The sequence below is a fragment of the Carcharodon carcharias genome, chromosome 14 (assembly GCF_017639515.1).
Source record: "Carcharodon carcharias isolate sCarCar2 chromosome 14, sCarCar2.pri, whole genome shotgun sequence".
In the NCBI taxonomy this organism is placed as follows: Eukaryota; Metazoa; Chordata; class Chondrichthyes; order Lamniformes; family Lamnidae; genus Carcharodon; species Carcharodon carcharias.
The window spans coordinates 119,948,189-119,971,882 of NC_054480.1; the positions used below are offsets into that span (position 1 = coordinate 119,948,189).

The 23,694-nt window shown below is 45.6% G+C and overlaps 1 protein-coding gene across 1 annotated transcript in view; it reads left to right on the top strand.

Annotated features, from left to right (window-relative positions):
• The window catches only part of LOC121287646 (tyrosine-protein kinase ZAP-70), a 111,717-nt gene that overhangs the window by 81,926 nt on the left and 6,097 nt on the right, over positions 1–23,694 (top strand). Inside the window, exons 6-12 of the mRNA XM_041205588.1 lie at positions 2,335–2,366; positions 2,683–2,743; positions 12,260–12,431; positions 12,883–13,089; positions 16,934–17,126; positions 20,299–20,439; positions 21,167–21,279. Of these exons, the coding sequence (XP_041061522.1) occupies positions 2,335–2,366; positions 2,683–2,743; positions 12,260–12,431; positions 12,883–13,089; positions 16,934–17,126; positions 20,299–20,439; positions 21,167–21,279 (919 nt within the window). The remainder of the gene's footprint in view (positions 1–2,334; positions 2,367–2,682; positions 2,744–12,259; positions 12,432–12,882; positions 13,090–16,933; positions 17,127–20,298; positions 20,440–21,166; positions 21,280–23,694) is intronic.

Consider the following 23,694-nt stretch of genomic DNA (forward strand, 5'->3'; position numbering starts at 1 on the left):
TGCCTTAACTGTTAATTGTCTCACCAGGAGAAATTCAAACTGAACAATTTAAGAGATGGCTAAATTAGCATTCATAAATATTAGTTCAAACCAATACAAAGCCCCAAAGAATTTAATATTATCAAAATCTTACACTCATTAGCTGCTGTAGCAATTTAAACCTTGCAGCATCATTTTACATTATTTAGCTATTTTCCATCCAAAGCTGGTGTATTGAGAATCATTCTGAACTCCAGGAGATCAAAAAAGTATTCAGTTGCAGCTTATATGGAAACTACATGTATCAAGTAACTCTTGGCATTGAGTAGGTGGAAGACTTGTCCTGCTATGCTTCCAATGCAATTGCGCCACTGAGAAAAATCGTGGATGGGATACCCTAGCCAATGTCACTAAGTAACTATAGCCACTGTTGTTCAAAATTGCCAGGGAATATGTCACCATCCAATTACTTTTCAAATGGGAGTCAAACATCACATATCTAACAACCAAAGAAAACTAAAACCAAAGATCTGTAGGCCTATTGTTCCTTAAATCGATCTGAGGTTAATGTCCCACCAAGAATTTTTTCCTCCCTCCCCCAGGTACTTTCCTTGACAATCTGCTAAGGCCATTAACTTGACATCTGGGGAAACCTGAATAAAATCATCAGCCTATCTATCATTTTGGCATTGCTTTCTTGTTATTGGTTTTAAAAACAATATCACAACCTGTTCGATTCAGACAAATACTCCTCAAAGTATGGTGGCTGAAACGTCTTGCTTAAACACAGGGTTGACAACCCTATTTCTCCAAACAAGCATTCAAAAGGAAATACCAAATAAAGTTACAGCTATATATAGTATTTATATATTTTTCCTTTATCCCCAGTTGTGGATCCCTCTAGGTCAAATGAGAGAATTGGTGATGGAGCTACTTCCATGTACCCAGCAATGTTGCTGCTGATCTGGTATCAGCAAGCATGAGTTATGCCCTGGGCATAACTTGCCATCAGAATACTCTATCCTTTGCTTCCTATGAGAAAATCTTTCCCGAGGTCAATCCCTATTAATCCCCACTGCCCCAAAGAGAAGTACTGAAGCTGCAATTGTGAAGAGGAAATCACATTCCAGCAGTCTGAAAAAACTATTAAAACTCTAGAGGTTGCACCAGTCCATCAATTTTCTCTACGTTTATAACTTTTCCTTTCTTTGTGAACTGTGGGCCTGACATTTTTACGGAAGGACTTCACTATGGACAAAATTCTCCAAACCAAGTCACTGATAAACCCAGACAGGTGCAGATTATGAACGCTTTATATGGAGTGTAGACCATTATGTAAGTGAATTGTCCCACTTATATAAATTTGTCCTATTTATACAAGTTAGAAATTCTAATTAATGAGCCAGGCTGACCATTCAAACGACAGTCAGATGTACCTGGATTTATGTATTCTATTGCCAAAGTTCCTACAGAGAATTAACTCAGTTCTAGTCTCTCTTATTTAGGCATGTTTTCTTTAAGCCATCTCTGCATACACCTTATTTGCCTCTCCTCAAGCAGGATAGTGACTAGCTTGTTATTGAATAACTTGCTTTTCTACAATCCAATCATGTTCCAGGCACTTAACCCTGGGCATAAACATATGTTCTTATCTCTGGAGGCCAGGTGATGTCTTCCCATAGCAGACATCCTCAGTAGCAAAGGTTCCTCACGAGCGATATAAAGCACATTTACCTTCATTGTGCTAGGAAGATGTATGCAGGACAGTTAATGTCCTGTAACAGGTTTCCATGTTAGAAAGTGCTCTTTGCATAGACAAATATTCAAACGCAATATTAAAGCAACATCTCTGGCTTAGAAAAGATTGGACGGGCAACTTTCTCAATAGCCTTAATTAGTTAATTAATGCCCTTAATAGGCTTTTGACAGTTCGGCAGTAGCGCAGCTGACTCGGCTATGCGCCCACCGAACTGAAAATCTAAACGATGCACAGTGTCCCGACGTCACCCTGAGTCATTTTATGCCTTGGCGAGTGGGCCCCGCCCCCCGCTCACCGAGCTGAAAATTCTCCCCATGCCGTCAAGGATCAGTTGTGAACAACATTCAATTACTGAGGCTTCTGAGAATTCCATAGAATTATATTCCATTAAAGAGTTGAAGCCTTTCAAGAGGAAGGTGAGGGGTGGGGTGGAGGGTGGGTGGGAAGGAAGAAAAAGGAATTTTGTCCATTTGGGTTTTAGCATATGAATTTACACAGATTTCCATAAGCAAGTTTGAGTAAACATACAACTGGACTGTTAAAGATCTCACAAAAGAAGTCAGATTTATCCATCTTGATTCATTTCTACTTCACAGAACCAGCACGACCACCTTCACTTCCTCCCAACGTAAGTATATCTTTTATACTGTTATTACATGTTCAACTTTTCTGTGTTTTGAAATCATAAAATTTTACAGAAGCTGTGACTCATCGCACTCTGACAAAAAACTCTTCACAGGTAGACTATAACCCAGATGACAGGCTACCTGTGAGAAAGGCCACAGGAAATGTCTTAGCACTCCATAAATAGTATTGATGTCATTTTGTCCTTTCTTGGAAAAATATTATGTGAGAATAACCAATACATCAGTACTAAGCTTTGCATGTGCTTGTTTGTATATTGTTGGTTAAGCTTGATAATAATACCAGTCTTTGATTTCCAGAGACTAAGTGCTATCAGTCTTGCCTGTAACCCTGATGGATATACACCAGAACCAATAGGAGGTGAGTTTGTAGTAGCACAGTGTTGAATTGTACGTAATAGAGTTTATGAAATTAAATGACAGTTAACATGGTTGGCAAGTCTATGGCTAATAGTGCTCTTTGTGGTCACACCCAGCAAATGAACAGTGAGAGGGTGGGCACCTGCATTCGTGCCTTTCAGCATTAGTGGGTAGCCTTATTAGGCTCAGTGTTAGTAAACTAGCCCAGTCACACAAACAAGGAACTTTCAGTATTTGGTGGTAAATGTCTTGTGCCTCTGTGCACATTTTTACCAGGATTCATTGTTAACCATTGTAGATATAGAAACAATTAAAGATGAAATGGTGCAGCAAGATGCTGATACACTTCGTCACATGGTTTTTAAACATCATTTTTTTTTTTGTCAGTTATCTCCCCTTCTGGTTGTGTTGGTTTCTTCTTCCTTGGGGAATGGTTCATAGTATGTATGGTTTCTGGTACATTGAGTATGTTAGCAGCCTATCTGACTGCAGTCAACAGCAGAAATAAGACCCATTTTGCAGTGATCCGACACTTAATTATATAACCAGTTGAAAGAGGAAGTGCACCTGCAGGAACTAGCAAAGGAAAAGTGGCATGAAATTTAAATTGGCAAAGGAAATCTTTCCTGGAGGTTGTTCAGAGGTTATGCCAGAAGCGTCAATAAGAATCTGATCAATATAAAGAAATTAGGGATTGAGTTGTATGGAAGAGGTATTAGTTCATCGATCTTTCACCTCAGGGACTTAGGTTTGGATCTGGTCCCAGAAGATTTTCTTTATCTTGTAGCTAGAAGGCAATGGTTCCAAAGCTGGAGTCTCCAGGCTTATCAATTTTCTGATTCTTAGTCATAAACTTTCTATTTTCTTCAAATATTGATTTTGTTTGCTAGCTATGCATTCACCAAAAAGAGAACAATATTTTCTGTTAATTTTGATATTTGACTTTGGGTGGAATCGTCCTAAATTTGCAATAAGCGTGGTAGCGGGCAAGTAAAACGATGGCGGCTCCTCACGCCATATCGTCCCAAACCCACTGAATTAATTATGCATTCCTGGGAAAGACACTGTTTCCATGCCAAGCGGGCGCTCATTTGCCTGCAACGCCAACATGTTGCGTCTTCATCACACCGGGTGCTACATTTGAAGAGCAGCCATGCGCACACCTCTCAGTGCTTCCAGACCAGGGCTGCTGCATGGAAGACATGACCTCGAAAGGCAAGAAGACTGCAGACCCCAGGTTCAATGATGTGTCCATAGAGCACCTTTTGGACGCAGTGGATGCTCGCCATGATGTCCCCTACCCCCCCCTTTGGCTGCAGGATGGGTAGCAACATCACAAATCTGGCTTGGGGGTCAGCGCCAATGCCCTGCAAAAGAGGACAGCCACCCAGTGTCAAAGAGGATGAATGATCTCCTCCGTTCTGCCAGGGTAAGTCATTCTTCTCATCACTCTCAACTCACACACTCACAAACCCCTCACACAGCCACAGGGATCTCATTCACTGCCAGTTCAAAGGACATCACCAGTCATTCTCCTACACAAACGTTCATTGTCCTCATCACATCCATTCGACCACTCACCACCCACGCTCACCAGGCATACTTATCGTTTGGCCTGGCAGGCATCCTGCTCACATTCTCTCTATCTCTATTCATGCAGGACAAGTTGGAAATCAAGATCCTCACGGTCTTTGCTGGCCGGCGAGGATCTGGGCGGTCCTGTGCTGACGGTGAGGTAGGTGGTGCTCTACCAAGTGAGGATCCAGCAGTGCAACATTCATCAGACAACCGTGCCGTGAGTGATGTGTCCTATTTCACAGGCCACTGCCATGCACTAATTATCTCTCCTTGCTTCCCCAGACACATCTAAGAAACTGCCAAGAGAGTCCATGACCCAGGCCCTCCAAGCAAACCCTGAGGGAAGCCCAGAAGAAGAATCTACTGAAGCTCTGCCTGAAGACCCATCACAGTGCTCACCCACACCCTCCACCAGTGCATAGACACACACCTTGATGGGACCTAGATTTAGAATAGCCTTGGGATCACAGTCTGGTGAGCACATTGCACTGTCTGATCCACAGCAGGCGGCAGCAGGGACTTACCAAGTGTCCGGCACTCGGAGGACTGCTGGAGGCCAGAACGTTGCTGAGTCCAAGTCAGATGAGCCTCTGGACTTGGTCATGTCACAGATGCTGGAGCTGCAAAGGCAAGCTGGGGAACATTAGGAAGGGGTGTCCGCTGCACTCCTCAGATCGCAAGGCACGATGGAGGGGTCCGTTCGCCTTCAGGCTGAGATGATAGTGCTGGCATGCCAATGCACCGAGGGCCACACTGGTAGGATGGTGGCTGCTATTGGAGATCTTGGTCCAGGATGTCGTTGCTGCACTGCTGCGCGGGCTGAACTCCATCGCCAATGCCATATTTGGCTTCCAACAGTGCGTATGCGAGCGAGCCACGGGGGAGCCTAATCTCACTCCAGTTACCCCTTCTCCTCAAGGTGTCAGCCAGGGGCCCTTGGGCACCCATTGGGAGCAAGATCAGGAGGTGTACCTCCTGGGGCCATCCATCCAGGTGACTCCAGGAGTGTCCAGCCCATCCGAATCCCCTCTTCCTGTGGCCTCAGCAGCTCCAGCTCCACAGGCTGAGGAGGATGCCACTGCCACACAGCAGGACCCTGAAAGCAGGCCAGGGCCCTCCAGATCTCAGCCTTGCAGAGGACACCCACCAAGGTCATCACAGTCAGAGCATAGCAGTCAGCAAGCTGACTCCACCTCAGCTGTGGATGTTCGGGGAACACCAAGATGTAGTGGCAAGGTTTGGCAAGTTAAGGAGAATTAGTTGCACAGCCCAGGCATGGGTGTTAATCACCTGTACGCACTGTTGACTATTGTCAATAATGCCTCCCTTCCTATGGCTCCTTGTTCTGATGAGCAGTGTTTCTGTCACTCAGATGTGAAACCTTTCTGCACAAGATAAAGGCAGTGTCTCAGTCCAGGGCCTCTTCCCTGTGCTTTCTGCAGCCTTCAGACCACAGTGATGGTCCAGCCTCTCACTCCCTGGATGTACTAGTGATGCCTGCACCTCCATGGTGCTCATCATTGTTGCCAGAATGTCGTGGGGGTAGGGGTCACAGAGTTCCATCATTCTCTCTGCTGTCAGTATCTTTAAGGTGGGGCTGGCCCCCATCTCTTCAGCATCTGTGACCAGTGACACCGTGCTCTTGAAGGGGTCAGGTGCTGAAGGCGGACAAAGGATCAGATGCTTTTAAAATTTCATGGCTGCATCTCTGTGATATGACCCTGATCACAAAGTGCAAGCAAGCTGCCCTCAGACAGACAGGAGTCAGACATTCTCAGAGGCTATGTGACAATCTATAGAGTGTCATCACTGCATGTCGTCATCATCCTCATGCAACCAAGCGACTATTTGGGCCTCCACTGCGTCTCCATAACAAGAGCATTCTCACAGAGGGTATGTGAGATGCCATAAACCAGTCTGGAGTCAAACATTTCTAGATGCAATGTGAGGATCTATGGTTTCTGCTCACTGCCTGTCGTCATCATCCTCCACAAATCTAGCAGCTAATGAGGGCCTTCCGAGCACACCTGCCTCGTCTGGCCAGTGCCAGGGCCTCATTGCCATTATCATCACCTCTGATGACCTCCTCACCCTCACCACCATCGACGTCCTCATCGGGGGACACCCAGGTTGTAACAGACACAACAGGCAATGCCGATGCCTGACACTCTCTGTGGACTATATTGCATGGCTCCACAGATACCGGTACCTCATTTTCAGAAACCTCTGTTCCACCAAGTTGCAAGTTGCAGCAGGAGCCTCGTTATACCGTCACTCTGCTGCAGCCTGAGGCCACTGCATGGGTGTCATCCGCCACATCCTCTGCAGGTGGCCCTTGTTCCTGAGGAGCCATCCCTACAGCTTCTGTGGACCCTGGAAGATGTTAGTGATCTGAGACCGACTGAGAATATAGGAGTCATGGACACTCCCTGGAGGATGTGTTTTTGGTGGTTGCACACCAGCTGCACATTCAGCGGATGAAAGCCCTTGTGGTTGGCATAGTTGACCACATGTTGCAACAGAGATCTGAGCACCACATCAGTGCAGTCAATGGCATCCTACACCTGTGGGAAACCAGAGATCCGGGCAAATCCAATCACTTTGCATCCTGGCTCTCTTGGTCCCGGGCGAAATGCACAAGGTTGTGTGCCCTCGTGAAGATGGCATCTGTGACCTCATGGATGCATTTGTGGGTGGAGGCTTGTGATATCCCATAGAGATCACCTGTGGAGCCCCGAAAGGAGTCACCGGCGTAAAGCCACTGGCAGTGGATGTCCTCCATGTCCCCGTGGCGACATATCCTGCAGCAGGTGGCCGAACAGTTCCCTAGACATGCACTGTCCTTGTCAATACTGGTTGTCAGTCATCTGCAGGAATGAAAGGCAGCATGTATAGATCCTGGGTGTCGCTAGGCACGGACCAATGATGCCTCACTGTGGCTCTTCAGCAGGGTGTGCAGGAGCCCCAGCTGCCCCTCCTTCCAGAGGCTGCTGCTTCTCCCTCTGTGTGGCCAGGCACCTCTGTTGCTCTTTTGTCTGTCATCTTCACTCTCTGTAAGCCACGAGGCATACAGCCAGGTCACAAGGCTCCATGTTCCTGATGTACTCCTCCTGCAGGATGAAAGAGAGAGACACGTGCATTAGCTTGGGTGTACTAAGAACTTCCCTTGGTTAAGTCTGAAGGCCCCCAGAGAGTGCTGGCCATCACTTGGATGGCCAGAGTTTAGTGCGCTGCATGGCTGCCTGAAACCCCACCCACCTCCGGGATGCTGACATTGCAAGGGGCTATGAGCACCTCCACCAGTGACTGCTCCATGGCCAGCTTTAGCGAGGAGATTGTACAACCTGTGCAGTTGTCCAACTGTTCTGCAGTCCACTAAAATGCTCATTACTTTTCAGTCTGTGCCCAAGGGGTGGAAAAATCCAGAGCACTTGGTGGCACTTTCATGCCTCTGCATTGCTTGAGTGGGCAGATAAGCTAGAGACCCGACTCCACGCATATCAATGTGGCTGTGTCTGAACTGTCTCAGCTGCAGAGGAATGGTCACTTTACACAAGGTTATGGCCGTTTCCCTCCCTACAACCTGCATGTGCTTGTGCACTACCTTCAACCTCAGGGCAGCGGTTGCCCCCACCCCCCAAGTTGTCTCAACTGCATGAGAGCCCTTGACCCCACCCCCAAGTTGCCTCAACTGCAGGGTAGCCCTCCCTCCTTTCCAATGCGCCTCAACCTTGAAGTCCCACAGGTGACCCGGGCGATCGCTGTGCAATGATACTGTGCACTCACCTCCGAGTTCCCCTCAAAGTGCGGCCCGCCAAGTGCACCCCTTATCTAAGCAGTTGTGAAACACCCAATACGCCGAGGTGGACGGATGATCCAGCGGGGGGAATGGGGGGATGATTCCGGCAGGCTGGCCTTATAGTGACATGCAGATGTATTACAATGAGGTTTCAATGGCAGGGTATGCGGCCTGCCATCGACAGGCTGAGCAACTGATCACAAACTGGTTTCACGACATCATGAAACCAATTTCTGACCTTCCCGCCATATTGTCCAGTCACGCTGCTGTGCACACCCGACATTAGTGAGCATGGCAGATCCTGGCCAATGTCTTTCAGAAGTCCTTAGCTATTTGTCAATATTTGCAGGAGGCCTTTGGAGTAAGATCATGGGCAGAATTTTTTGCTGAGTGGGCAGGCGCGTGCCCGACTCACTCGAGTCATAAAATAGTGCGTGATGACGTCAGGTGTGCGTCCCGACATCATCACGCACTTGCGCGATATTTCAATTGGCGGACGCGAGTGGGAGTCGGAGCTGCTCCTGCCATCAATTATGAGGCCAGGTAAGGCCATTAAAAAAGCTGTATTTTACGTTGCCCTTGTGATGTTGCGCTTGTTGCACGGATGAATCGGGCAAGCGTGCAGCAGACAATTTTCTAAACCTCATCCATGGGTGCGATAAAAAGTGTCAGCAGCATTGCCAGTGTGGGTTGTGAGGAATTTTGGAGTTAGTTAGTTGTAGGTTGCTCACTGATACTTGGGAGCCTCATCTCTGTTCGGGGTTTCATTTCCAGGCTTCATTTCAGAACTCAATGGTGTCTCCAAGGCCCCCGGATGATTCAGACTGTGTGGACACTTCCAGGTATCAGACAGCCTTCTGTTACCCTGGTAATGGGGATTGTGGCCTCCGCTGGTGGCACCTCCTCTGAGGAGGAAGAGAAGGGGAGAAGGGAGAGGAGGCCAGGTGTTCCAATGCAGCTTCCATGGGAGGGACCTGTGGGAGGAGAGGCACAGGCACAAGGGGTACATGGCCAGCAGGTAGTCCAAGGTGAAAGGGTCCGCAGAAGACACCATCACCCTGCTGCCAGGATTTACAGCTGGTGATGCAGCTACCTCAATATGTCTGAGGCGCAATTCCGAAAGAGGCTCCGCCTCTCAAGGGAGACCATGACTCCTATTTGTCAGATGATTGGGCCTGAGATCAGCATTGACTGTGTGGGTAGACACCCCATGCCAGTGGTCCTGAAGGTCATATTTGCCCTCAACTTCTATGCCTCCGGCTCTTTCCAGGGTCCATGGGGGATCTGTATGGAGTTTTCCAATCAGCTGTCCATAATTACAGCTGGTGACAGAAACTCTGTTCAGGTGGGTACTGACACTTATTCTTTATTGTATGGATGAGGTCAGCCAGGCTGAGTGAGCCAGAGGCTTTGCAGCAATTGCTGGTTTCCCCTGCGTCCAGGGTGCCATCGACTGTACACATGTGGCCATCAAGACGTCAACAGGTTAGCTGGGTGCCTTCATCAAAAGGAAGGGATTCCACTCCATGAACGTGCAGATAGTGTGTGATCACAGGATGCTGATTCTGCAGCTCCCATGATGCTTACATCCTGAGAAACTCCCAGGTGCTGAGGATGTTCAGTGCTCCAGCCTGACTGGATGAGTGGCTATTGGGTGACAAGGGCTACGCATTGAAAAGGTGGCTCATGACACCTCTCCTCCACCCAAGAAAACAGGTCGAGAAGTGTTACATTACGAGTCATGCCTCCACAAGGGCGGTGGTAGAGAGGACCATAGATCTTCTCAAGATGTGCTTCCATTGCCTGGACCATTCAGGGAGTGCAGTACAATACCCCCTAGAGTGGGTGTCACTGATGGTGGTTGCATGTTGTGCTCTCTGCCATCTGGAACTGGCAAGGGGGGACCCACTGGAGGAAGAAGATCTTGAGGCAGCTCCACAGGCCATAGATGATGAATCCAGTAGTGAGTCAGAAGAGGAGCACAGTGAGGAGAACGCTGAGGGTGTGGAGCCAGACCTTGGTAACTTCCAGGATGGCAGGGACACCAGGGATGCCTTGATCCAACACTCCTTAGGCTACCACAGATCTGCTGCCACCTACATCTTGGATGTCTGAAATGACCCTTTCATTTGCACCCAAGCATCACTCAATGCCTGTGTAGTAAAGTATCAAGCCACTCAGGTCCAGCATTACACACTGGCGCACCCCCAACCCGGAAAGAACAAAAGGTGAAACGTACTCAGGCCATCAGAATCAAAGCAACTTTAATGCTATTGTCACATTGAAAGCATAATGACATTACCATTACTGGTGTTGATGGCCACACCAGCAGAAATTTAAACCGAACATAAATGAACAGAAAATCACCTGTGAACTGTCCCTCTTGTGCTCATGGTGCCTTTAGTTTGCGAGTGCTACATCTTGGTGCGCTGGTGCCTGCTTCAGAGAGTGGGTGTGACACAGGTGCAAATGAAGCATCAGGGTCCAGCATGAACCTGAAAGGGAGAAGAAGGACATGTTATTAATTAAAGTCATCACACTGTCACTGTACATGCCAGGAACTCTGGTGAGACAATGGAGATCTGCATCATGGTGCCATCGTCTTTCAATGATCAATGGGGACTCCAGGTTTGAGGCTCCCATCAGTAACATACTATACTAGAATGGTTGCACAATCCGAAACTCTCACATCTGTGCACTGCACTCTTACCTTCATCTGACACTCCCACCTCTCCATGCCACAGCACGTGGAATGTGCTGGCTTAAGGGCATCCTGCTCGAAGCTGGTGAGCAGCAGCAGATTGTGCGGGCCTCCACCTGTGCATAACCTCTCTGATAGTTCTGATAGGTTCTGGCTTGTCTTCTCCTGAAAGGACAGAGGAGTATTGATTAGGCCACTCCCTACCTGCAGCGCCATTGCAGCCTAGCCAACCCCAGCTGAGGAACGCCTCTCAGGGCACATCAAGTCATGCTCCTTGAGCCGCAAAACACTCAGTCCAAGCAGCCAGGGAGCACCCCCTTGGCTAGTTCTGGTGTCATTGACAGTTGGCACTCACGCCTGAGGTCCATGGGGGGATGGCCTTACCTCAACACTTCTGCTCACTGATCCATGCCAACATGGTACTCACCCTTCCTGAGCGCAGCAGGTCATTGAACCTCTTCTGTCACTGCACCCATGTGCACTGCATCACGTCATGGCTGCTCACCAGCGCTGCTACCCCCTCCCATGCCCTCTTTGTGAGGTGCGGTGGCCTCCTCCTCCCATCCTGGGGACAAGGGTGTCCCTCCTGGCAGTCACCTCCACCTCCCCCAGGAGGACCACGAGGGACTCATCTGAATAGCGGGAGGGGGGGGGGGGGGGGGGGGGGGGCAAGTGCCCACCTGACCTGCCCTTCCACCTGGCATCTCCAGCTGCGTTCGACTCCATTACTTTGCTAACACAGAACAGACGTACTTCCATGGCAGTCAGGGACTGATAGCGGGCGGCAGTCTGCTTCCCGGCCGTTCCCAGTCCTGCTGACCTCGCCTGACTGCCGAGCTCAAACTCTGCCCCATGAGATCATAAGAAATAGGATCAAGGTGGGCCATTCTGCCCCTCGAGCCTGCTCTGCCATTCAATGAGATTATGGCTGATCTGACTGTGGCCTTGACTCCACTTTCCCAGCATTTTCCCAATGATAGATGTTAGGCTAACTGGCCTATAGTTTGCTACTTTCTGTCTCCTTCATTTCTTGAATAGAGGTGTTCCATTTGCAGTTTTCCAATCTGCTGGGACCTTTCCAGAATCTAGGCAATATTGGAAGATCACAATCATTGTATCCACTATCTCTACAAATAATAAAAGGGATATGTTCAACATGTTTTCAATTGCCTGACAGCTTGGAGAGCTTATAGTTCGCTGTTGCTTTCTCCATGGCAATACCTCTGCCACTCAGAACTGGCTTGCCAACTAATCAGCACCCTTTGCTCCTGTAATATTAATTATTGTAATCATTTGAAATTTGGCATTCTTGCATTTGTCCTGAGGAGTGCAAGTCAAAAATTTTTTGCAAGATGTCTCTCTTTTCAGCAATATACAAGTTCTGAACTAGCAAGCAACTGTTCAAGTATTTAATTAATCTGGAAAATCTTCATGTGCAGGACGTCGGATTCTTCCTATGGATGCAGATTCATATGTAAGCCCCTACAGTGACCCTGAAGAGTTAAAAGACAAGACATTGTACCTGAAGCGAGAGTGCCTGCTAATAGATGAGGTGGAGCTGGGATCTGGCAACTTTGGTTGTGTGAAAAAAGGGGTGTATAGAATGAGAAAGTAAGTAATTTAAATGCAAAATTAACACATCTCATAATATCATTTTGGGAAAGCAGCCTGAGTGTTCAATGAATAAATCCAATAGTGGTCATTCGAAGCGTAGCCTTCAAGACAGATGGAGCAATCGGCAGAAAAATACATTACCAAAGAGATGAAAGACTGTTTAATAAATAACAGAGCAGCAGATCAACGGAGACATGAAGTAAATTATGATAACAGAAAAGTGAAAATGGAATGATAATTGGACATGGCAGAAATTCAGTTGACCAATAGAAAATAAACCAGAAAACTTATTAGAAAAGACAAATTGTGGAAGTCAATACATTTAAAAGGGAAAAACAATCAGAGGTGACTGCCTGAGACAATAAAAGATTGAGAATTTTATAAACATGTGCATTATCATGATGCGTAATAAGACAAATCCTATTTAGTGTTCTTATTTTTTATCTAGGAAGCAGATTGATGTTGCTATCAAAGTACTGAAAAATGATAATGAAAAATCATTAAAGGAAGAACTAATGAAAGAAGCAGAGTTTATGCAGAAGCTGGACAATCCATACATAGTTCGAATGATAGGAGTGTGTCAAGCAGAACATCTGATGCTGGTGATGGAGATGGCTTCTGGAGGTCCACTGAACAAATTTCTGTCTTCCAAAAAGTGAGCATTTCAGCAAATAATATATTCTCAGTTATAAGTACACAGTCTCCTCATTGCGGCACAACCCACTTACCTAAGAATTGAGAGCACAAATAAATAAGGCTGGCAAAAGTAAAACACCTCCTCCAAGTTGTAAGGATAGAATTGGAGTTTAATAGGCATGAGTAATCTTCTCACTGCTTGTCCATAAAGAACCGTTGCACCATAGAAAAGTTACAGCACAGAAGGAGGCCATTTGGCCCACTGTGTCCATGCCAGCCCGAGGACACCCAGGTGCCCTTTCTAATCCCACTTTCGTTTACCCGGCCCATAGCCCTGCAGCTTACAGTACTTAAGGTGCAGCTCCAGATACTTTTTAAAAGAGTTTAGAGTTTCCACCTCTATCACCAATTTGGGCAGCAAATTCCAGACACCCACTACCCTTTGCGTAAAAACATTCTTCCTCATGTCCCCCTACACCTTCTTCCACTTATCTTGAATCTATGTCCCCTGGTTCTAGAATTTTCCACCAAGGGAAACAATTTTATCCTGTCCACTCTATCTATTCGCCTCATAATTTTGTACATCTCAATCAAGTCACCACTCAGCCTTCTTTGTTCTAAGGAAAATAACCCCAACCTATCCAATATCTCCTCATAGCTACACTTTTCTAACCCTGGCAACATTCTTGTAAACCTCCTCTGCACTTTCTCCAGAGCTATTACGTCCTTCCTGTAATGTGGTGACCAGAACTGCACACAATACTCCAGTTGTGGTCTCACTAGTGTTTTATACAATTCCAACATTATATCCTTACCTTTATATTCTATACCTCTGCCAATGAAGGAGAGCATTCCATATGCCTTCTTTATAACCTTGTCTACTTGAACTGCTGCCTTCAGGGACCTGTGTACTTATATACCAAGATCTCTCACTTCACCTACCCCTCTTATTATATTCCCATTTATTGTGTAATCCCTGTAACTGTTAGACCTCCCCAAATGCATGACCTCACACTTCTCTATGTTAAAATCCATCTGCCACTTTACCACCAACTCCACCAACCCATCTATATCATTTTGGAGTCTATGTCTATCCTCTACATTATCCACTACTCGGCTAATCTTTGTGTCTTCTGCAAATTTCCCAGTTGTGCCCCCCAAGTTCACGTCCAAATTGTTAATATATAACACAACCAGCAAGGGTCCCAACACCGAGCCCTGTGGAACATCACTTGAGACAACTTCCCATTCACAAGGGCATCCATCGACCATTACCCTTTGTTTCCTGTTACAAAGCCAACCTTTTATCCAGTTTGCCACATTACCCTGAATCCCATGGGCTTTTACTTTCCTGACCAATCTGCCATGTGGGACCTTGTCAAATGCCTTGCTAAAATCCATGTACACAACATCCACTGCACTACCTTCATCTACCCTTCTTGTCACTTCCTCAAAGAATTCAATCAAATTTGTGAGGCAAGACCTTCCTTTAACAAATCCATGCTGACCGTCCCTGACTAGTCCATGCCTTTCCACATGACAGTTAATCCTATCTCTCAGGATTGATTCTACTAATTTGCTCACCACCGATATAAGACTAATTGACCTATAATTGTTTGGCATTTCCTATGATCCTTTTTTAAACAATGGAACAATATTTGCATTTCTCCAGTGCTCCGGTACCTCCCCTGTATCAAGTGAAGATTGGAAAATCATCCTCAGAGCATCTGCTATCTCCTCCCTGACTTCCTTCAGCAGCCTCGGAAACAATCCATCTGGCCCTGGTGACTTATCAACTTTCAAGGATTTCCACCCTTTGAGTACTTCCTCTCTCTTTATGACTATCCCGTCCAATATCTCGCAGTGTTCCTCCTGGACTACTATATCTAAATCCTCCCTTTCCTTTGTAAGCATGGAGACAAAATATTGATTCAAAACCCTTCCCACAGCCTCTGCATCTACACACAAGTTTCCATCTTCATCTCTGATAGGTCCCACTTTTTCCTTAACTAACCTTTTAGCATTAATATATTGGTAAAACATCTTTGGGTTGTCTTTAACTTTACTTGCTAATCTTTTTTCATGCCCTCTCTTTGATTTCCTTATTTCCTTTTTTACTTTGCCCCTGCACTTCCTATATTTGTCTAGGCTATCAGCAGTGCTTAGTTCTTTGTGCCTATCATACGCTTTCTTTTTCTGTTTGATCTTCCCCTGTATTCCTCTAGACAACCAAGGGGGTCACGATTTGGCAGTACCACTCTTATTTTTGTCGGGGACATGTCTACTTTGTACAATTAGGATCTCACTTTTTAGTGCTTCCCACTGGTTTTCCACTGTTTTATCCTCCAGCAGTGCTGTCCAGTCCACCTCAGCCAAGTCCCTTCTCATTTCTGCAAAATTTGCCGTCGCCCAGTTCAAGACTTTTACTCCTACCTTATCTCTGACCTTTTCCATGGTAATGCTAAATCTAACTGAATTGTGATCACTGTCCCTGATATGGTCGCCAACTGTCACTTCACCCACTTGCCCTTCTTCGTTCCCCAAGACTACGTCTAGAATTGCATCTCCTCTCATTGGGTTTGTCACTGTTGGTGTTTATCAGGCAGGCAAGCTCACGATTGAGACTGAGAGGTGCAGACTTGTCACTGGGAGTTGATACTCTGGCCACATGGTTCCAGACACCTCTGTATGCTTGTTTGAAATGAACCAAGTTGTTTGGTAAAAACATCAGCTATGCAGAGCACGGCAGAGTTTCTAAGCAAGTTGTTCATCCAATCTGTGTTTAGCTTCCTGCTGTAGAGGAGGCTGCATTGTGAGCAGTCAAAAGATATATTAAGTTGGAAGAAGTTCAGTTTAAAGAACTTACAGCTTTAAAGATATTTTACTTTAAAATTCAAAACTTGTGCAGTTTTTTTTGATGGAATGAAGGCAGCCATTTATAATAGGTCTCAACCTTGTCCCATATGCCAGAATTAGTTGGCCAATACCTTTCAGTACTGGAGAATGACCATTTACTTTGGAAAGGCCCTTTACATAGAGATGAGTGTTTCTGAGTAGCATTCGAATCTTACATCAATGTTGAATGTATGTTTGTCAATGATTAGTAACCAAATTTCAATTCATGTAGTAAAATGAACAAATTAGTCATTTTCAGTGATTTACTGAAAATTAAACCACAAATGGCCCATTCAACTGGCTTCCCTTTTTCTTTCATGAGTTATGCATCTCATTTTTTAAGAACTGTTTTAAGCTGTTTGTGTACCCTCAACATTAAAGCTAGATTAAATCTTTTTTGGGTGCCGGTATTTTATTGTTTTTTTTTCCTGAAAAGGTGTGAAATATAATATACTAATTTCTCCACATTGCTCTAACCAAATACTGGTAGCAGTGATGTACTTTAGAAAGGAGGTTTCCAATATTAGGCCAACCTATCATGATGCTACATTATGACAAAACACAGGTCAACATAGAAATTGAATAATTGGCAGGGGTAATTTTTTGGAAGATGTGTTATATAATAAAAGATCATTGGCATATTCCTGCAAATGTTAGATATTTGTCTTTACTTTGCCTATGCACAGGATCGTCCAGCCCCACCGAAGGTCAATGGAGTTTTGGCTGGGCCGCCGAATTTTCTGCCGACGGTGGGGCTGGAAACTCCCAGTCTATGTCTTTTCATGGCTTTACAGCAGATGTTCGCTTTTGTACGTAGTTCTTTTCTCACTTGTTTATCACTATTTGATAAAAAGAAATAAAGAATAAATATTCTTTAGCCTAAGGTGCATTTCAAGTAGCTATTATAGGTGCGAACATCTCTAGCAAATTATCTAAAAATAATCTTTCCTGATACATTTTCTCACCAGAGATCAGCTGTCCACAGAAAATGTTGTCGAATTACTCCACCAAGTTTCTATGGGAATGAAGTACCTGGAGGAAAATCACTTTGTGCACAGGGATCTTGCTGCCAGAAACGTCCTGCTGGTCAATCAGCATTACGCCAAGATTAGTGATTTTGGATTGTCCAAAGCAATAGGTGCTGATGACAGCTACTACAAGGTAAAGTTCTCGACAATCCAGTTGAAATTGAGTATCTGGAGCTGAATAATCGATAGTATTCTATGGAATTTAACTCAGAAAATGTCACTAGGTACATTGTCGGGGTCTTTCATAGTTGCGAGCCAGGGCATATAATGGACCTCAATGTGTGAATATGCACAAAAATAAAATGGTTAATTCTGTGAATTGTGTCTTATTAGTTGAGGATGATTTGACCTGTTTGATCAAAAGTCACAGAACTTTTTTTCCTATGTGCAGTTTGCTGAAGATGAAAGCCATCATTAATATGACAGAACAAAAACAAAAATACCTGGAAAAACTCAGCAGGTCTGGCAGCATCTGTGAAGAGGAGCACAGTTAATGTTTCGAGTCCGAATGCCCTTCAAAAGAACTAAATAAAAATAGAAGAGATAAGCTGGTTTAAGGGGGAGGTGGGACAAGTAGAGATCAAGGGTCATTCGGACTCGAAATGTTAACTGTGCTCCTCTCCACAGATGCTGCCAGACCTGCTGAGTTTTTCCAGGTATTTTTGTTTTTGTTTTGGATTTCCAGAATCCGCAGTTTTTTGCTTTTATCATTTTTGCTTTTATACTAGTATGACAGTTTTTCAACCAATTTTCTCCACTCCTCTCGCAAAGTTTTTCATTCCCTTCTTAACAGCACTGCAGATGCACCTATGCCACATGGACTGCAGTAGCTCAAGAAGGTGGCTCATCAGCACCTTCTCAAGGGTAATTAACGATGGGCAACAAATGCTGGCCTAGCCAAGGGCACACATCCACACAAGCTGGGGTAGAGTGAGTGCCTGGTCAATTTTCAGTTTCCTAATGTGGCAACTTGCATGCATATAATGTCTTTCATAGATAAAAAATTCCATTGTAGAGGGAGGGATGCACAAATGTTGAGCCTTTACAGAGGAGTTAAGGGAGGTGAAGCTCTGATCAAATAATTGAATTTTCAGGAGGCTTTTAAAGTAAAGAGAGAATTAAGCAAAGAGGTAGTATAGTTTAGGGAAGAAGTATCAGTGAATATACTCAAGGCAGCTGAAGGCTTGTTTACTGATGGCAATAGGTACAGAAGGCTAGAGTCAAAAGATATAGGAGATGATGTAAGGCTAGAGGAAGTGCAGCCCCCTCCTACAGCATCTTCCCATGCAACCGCAGAAGGTGCAATATCTGCCCGTTTATTTCTCCCTTCCTCACCGTCCAAGGGCTCAAACACTCCTTTCAAGTGAAGCAGCATTTCACTTGCACCCCCCTCAGTTTAGTCTACTGCATTTTCTGCTCCCAAGCGGTTTCCTCTACATTGGAGAGACCAAACGCAGACTGGATGACCGCTTTACAGAACACCTTCGGTCTGTCTGCAAGCATTACCCAGACCTCCCTGTCGCTTGCCATTTCAACACACCACCCTGCTCTCATGCCCACATGTCCGTCCTTGGCCTGCTGCAATGTTCCAGTGAAGCTCAACACAAACTGGAGGAACAGCACCTCATCTTCCGACCAGGCACTTTACAGCCTTCTGGACTGAATATTGAGTTCAACAACTTTAGATCATGAACTCTCTCCCCCATCCCCACCCCCTTTCTGATCCCCCTTTTTCTAATAATTTATATATATTTTTCTTTTCCCACCTATTTTGATTATTTTTAAATGTATTTCCTTCCATTGTTTTATCTCTACCTTTTAGCCTATTTCGATCCCTTCCCCCCACCCCACCCCCACTAGGGCTATCTGTACCTTGCTCATCCTGCTTTCTACCCTTAATGTCACCTATTAGCACATTCCTTAGCTAATGTCACCACCTTCAGCACCTCTTTGTCCTTTTGTCTATGACATCTTTTGGCAATCTCCATCTATCACTGGCCTTCTATCCAGCTCTACCTGTCCCAACCGCCCTCCCCCCACCTTAAACCAGCTTATATTTCACCTCTATTCTATCTTTACTTAGTTCTGTTGAAGAGTCATACGGACTCAAAATGTTAACTGTGTTCCTCTCTGCAGATGCTGTCAGACCTGCTGAGTTTTTCCAGGTATTTTTGTATTTGTTGTAGAGGAAGTGCAGATTGAGTTAGAGTGGCTTAAGACCATGGTGGACAGAAACACTGGAAACACTCAGCAGATCAGGCAGCATCTGTGGCAAGTGAAACAAAGTATATGACCAGAGTTTAAACCTTTGAAAAGAGGCTGGGAGGTAGGAAAGTTGTCAAAATGGCATGGCAAGGCATTGTGTGGCGTGTCTTCCTGCTGGTATGCCATTTTGCCTGGGCAGGACAAATGGCAAACAAGCCACCCGTTTGGAGCCCGATTGAATCACTTGTGACCAATTATGGGCTACTTCCCTCATCTGCAGGCCTTTCACCCATGTTGGGGGTTGAGGTGGGGGCGGGGTGCTGCTGCTGTGTTATAGGTTCTACAGTGTAACCTGGTAGCCTCGCAGTGGACTCCAGGGTGGGGGGATCTCCTTTTAGGCACTCCATGGATCAAGGAGGGCCTCCCCACCCATAGGCACCCTGTGGCAATGGTGCTGCTTGACCACTGAGACTAACCACCCCCTCCCCCCACTTTAAGTGTCTGCCTGCATGACCCCAGCATCACCAGACCCACTTAAGCACTCTCCTTGCATCAGCAGCCTCATCATTGGTCACTGCCTTTGGTAGTGCTGCTGAGCTACCAATCCTGTGCAAGGTTCCCTCCCACTTTCGGACTTGCTGGTAGGACCTTAACCCTCCTGGTAAAATCAGTCCAATGTTTCAAGTTCATGACCTTTCATTAGATTTTGTTCTGTTAACTCTGTTACGCTGTCCGCAGATGCTGCCAGAACTGCTGAGTGTTTTCAATATTCTCTGTTTTTATTTTAAATTTTCAGCATCTGCAGTATTTTGCTTGTGGTTGGGAGAGAAATGGGCAGGGAAACTGCACTGCCCCAACATGGGTTATATGTGATGAGCAGGGAAACAGTAAGGCCCAAGATGTTCAGATGGCAAGTCAATGGTAGGCATCACAGACGGATTTCACCCCCTTATTCATCGCCATGTTACCCGAGTTGAAGCTGGAACATTTCAGGCCTATGTAACTCAGCATCACACAATGTACTGAAATTATACTGAGTTATGGAGGGAGCACTAGTTAAACAATTTTTTTGTGAAAATTTTACTTTTGCTTGGTCTCAGGCTCGAACTGCTGGGAAATGGCCAGTCAAGTGGTATGCACCAGAGTGTATAAATTTCCGGAAATTTTCTAGCAAGGCTGATGTCTGGAGCTTTGGTGTTACCATGTGGGAAGCATTGACTTTTGGACAAAAGCCATATAAGGTAAGCTCATGTTAGGTTTATGTGAAATTGTGGCCAGTAGTGATTATGACCACTTTACTTCACCTCAGATCATGTCTAAATCCATTCTTCAGATCAGTTGAATGTCTTTCCCATGAACGACTTTTCAAGATTAATAGTTTGGATAAGCTTAACAGGATTTATTTTTAAATGAGTAATTAGAAAATGATGATCTAATTTTAATTTTGGGATGATATAAATCTATCTAGAACACTGCGATCACAGAATTGTGGTATTATCACAATTTTTCCTCAATCTTCATTCTTCCTTTCCCAGGAGCAGTTGCTTATACTGGGGTATGGGCTTTATAGGGACCAGCAGCCTGCCAATGCCTTTCAAAATTGGCCATTTATCATCCGTGAGCCTGCTCAGCAAGTGCCAAATATTTGCAGGGAGCAACTGTATGGGTGGGAGCTCATATGAATTATATATCTTCAGGAAAAAAGAGGAAGCCTTGCAATTATATAGTGCCTTTCATGACCACTGGATGTTTCAAAGCACTTAATTTACAGCCAATACGGTACTTTTGAAGTGTAGTCACTGTCGTAATGTAGGATCAAGAATATGGGAAGGGAGTAAATGACCAAGCGAGACTAATTCTGAAAATCAATTGGAATGTACCATTCATCTCCCAGCTGCATAAACACATCAGCTACCATGCTTTTAAGTCACCTCTGCATAATAAAACTGAATTTATTCTATTTTACAGAAAATGAAAGGCCCAGAAGTTGTTAGTTTTATTGAGCAAGGAGGTCGACTGGAACGTCCTGCTGAGTGCCCAGATGAAATGCATGAACTGATGCAAAAGTGTTGGACTTACAAGTAAGTTCAAATGGATTTCTAGACATTCATCTTCAGATCAATAAGTGAATGATGTTTTATAGTATGTATGAATCTCTCAGATCCAGTATTCAGTCTTTAATCAACAAGATACTCTTTCTTTTTTTATTATTCATTCACGGGATGTGGGCTTTGCTGGCTGGTCCAGCGTTTATTGCCCATCCCCCATTGCCTTTGAGAATGTGGTGGTGAGCTGCTTCCTTGAACCACTGCAGTCCACGTGGTGTAGGTACACCCACAGGGCCATTAGGAAGGGAGTTCCAGGATTTTGACCCAGTGACAGTGAAGGAATGGCGATATATTTCCAAGTCAGGTTGGTGAGTGACTTGGTGGGGAACTTCCAGGTGGAGGTATTTCTATCTATCTGCTGCCCTTGTCCCTCTCGATGATAGTAGTCCTGGGTTTCGAAGGTGCTGTTGGAGGAGCCTTAGTGAATTCTTGCAGTACATCTTGAAGATGGTACACACTGCTGCCACTGTACATTGGTGGTGGAGGGAATGAATATTTGTGGATGAAGTGCCAATCAAGTGGGCTGCTTTGTCCTGGATGGTGTCAAGTTTCTTGAATGTTATGGGAGCTGCACTCATCCAGGCAAGCGGGGAGTATTCCATCACACTCCTGACTTGTGCCTTGTAGATGGTGGACAGGCTTTGAGGAGTCAGGAGGTGAGTTACTCGTCGTACAATTCCTAGCCTTTGATGTGCCCTTGTAGCCACAGTATTTATGTGGCTAGTCCAGTTCAGTTTCTGGTCAATGTTGATAGTGGGGGATTCAGTGATGGTAGTGCCATTGAACATCAAGAGGTGATGGTTGGATTCTCTCTTGTTGGAGATGGCACTTGTATGGCGCGAATTATGCTTGCCACTAGTCAGCCCAAGCCTGGACATTGTCCAGGTCTGGCTGCATTTGGACATGGACTGCTTCAGTATCTGAGGAGTCACAAATGGTGCTGAACATTGTGCAATCATCAGCGAACATCCCCACTTCTAACCTTATGATGGAAGGAAGGTCATTGATGAAGCAGCTGAAGATGGTTGGACTGAGCACACTACCTTGAGGAACTCCTGCAGTGATGTCCTGGAGCTGAGATGACTGACCTCCAACAACCACAACCATCTTCCTTTGTGCTAGATATGACTTCAACCAGCAGAGAGTTTTCCCCTTATTCCCATTGCCTCCAGTTTTGCTGGGGCTCCTTGATGCCACACTCGGTCAAATGCTGCCTTGATGCCACCTCACCTCACCTCAAGGGTTCAGCTCTTTTGTCCATGTCTGAACCAAGGCTATAATGAGGCCAGGAGCTGAGTGGCCCTGGCGGAACCCAAACTGGTTATTGCTAAGCAAGTGCCTCTTGATAGCACTGTTGATGAATCCTTCCATGACTTTACTGATGATGGAGAGTTGACTGGTGGGGCAATAATTGGCCAGGTAGAACTTGACCTGCTTTTTGTGTACAGGACATACCTGGGCAATTTTACACATAGCCGTGTAGATGCCAGTGTTGTAGCTGTACTGGAACAGCTTGGCTAGGGGCTTGGCAAGTTCTGGAGCACAAATCTTCTGTACTATTGCTGGAGTATTGTCAGGGTCCATTGCCTTTGCAGTATTCAGTGCCTTGATCCATTTCTTGATATCACAAGGAGTGAATCGAATTGGCTGAAGACTGGCATCAGTGATGCTGGAGACCTCTGGAGGGGACCAAGCTGGATCATCCATCGGCACTTCTGGCTGACGGTTGTAGCAAATGCTTCAGCCTTATCTTTGCACTGATATGCTGGGCCCCTCCATCATTGAGGATGGGGATATTTGTGGACCCTCCTCTCCACTGAGTGGTTTAATTGTCTATCACCATTCATGACTGGATGTGACAGGACTGCAGAGCTTAGGTCTGATCTGTTGGTTGTGGGATCACTTTACCCTGTTTATCACTTGCTGCTTATTCTGTTTGGCACATAAGTAGTCCTGTGTCATAACTTCACCTCATTTTTAGGTATGCCTGGTGCTGCTCCTGGCATGCCCTCCTGCACTCTTCATCGAACCGGGGTTGATCCCTTGACTTGATGGTAATGGTAGAGTGGGGGAATATGCCGACTATGAGGTTACAGATTGTTTTCTAGTACAATTCTGCTGCTGTTGATGGCCCAAAGAACTTCATGGATGCCCAATCTTGAGTTGCTAGTTGTGTTCGAAATCTATCCCATTTAGCACAGTGGTAGTGCCACACAACACAATGGAGGGTATTCTCAATGTGAAGGCGGGACTTTGTCTCCACAATGACTGTGCAGTGGTCATTCCTACTGATACTGTCATGGGAAGATGCATTTGTGGCAGGCAGGTTGGTGAGGATAAGGTCAAGTATGTTTTCCCCCTTGGTGGTTCCCTCAGTACCTGCTGCAG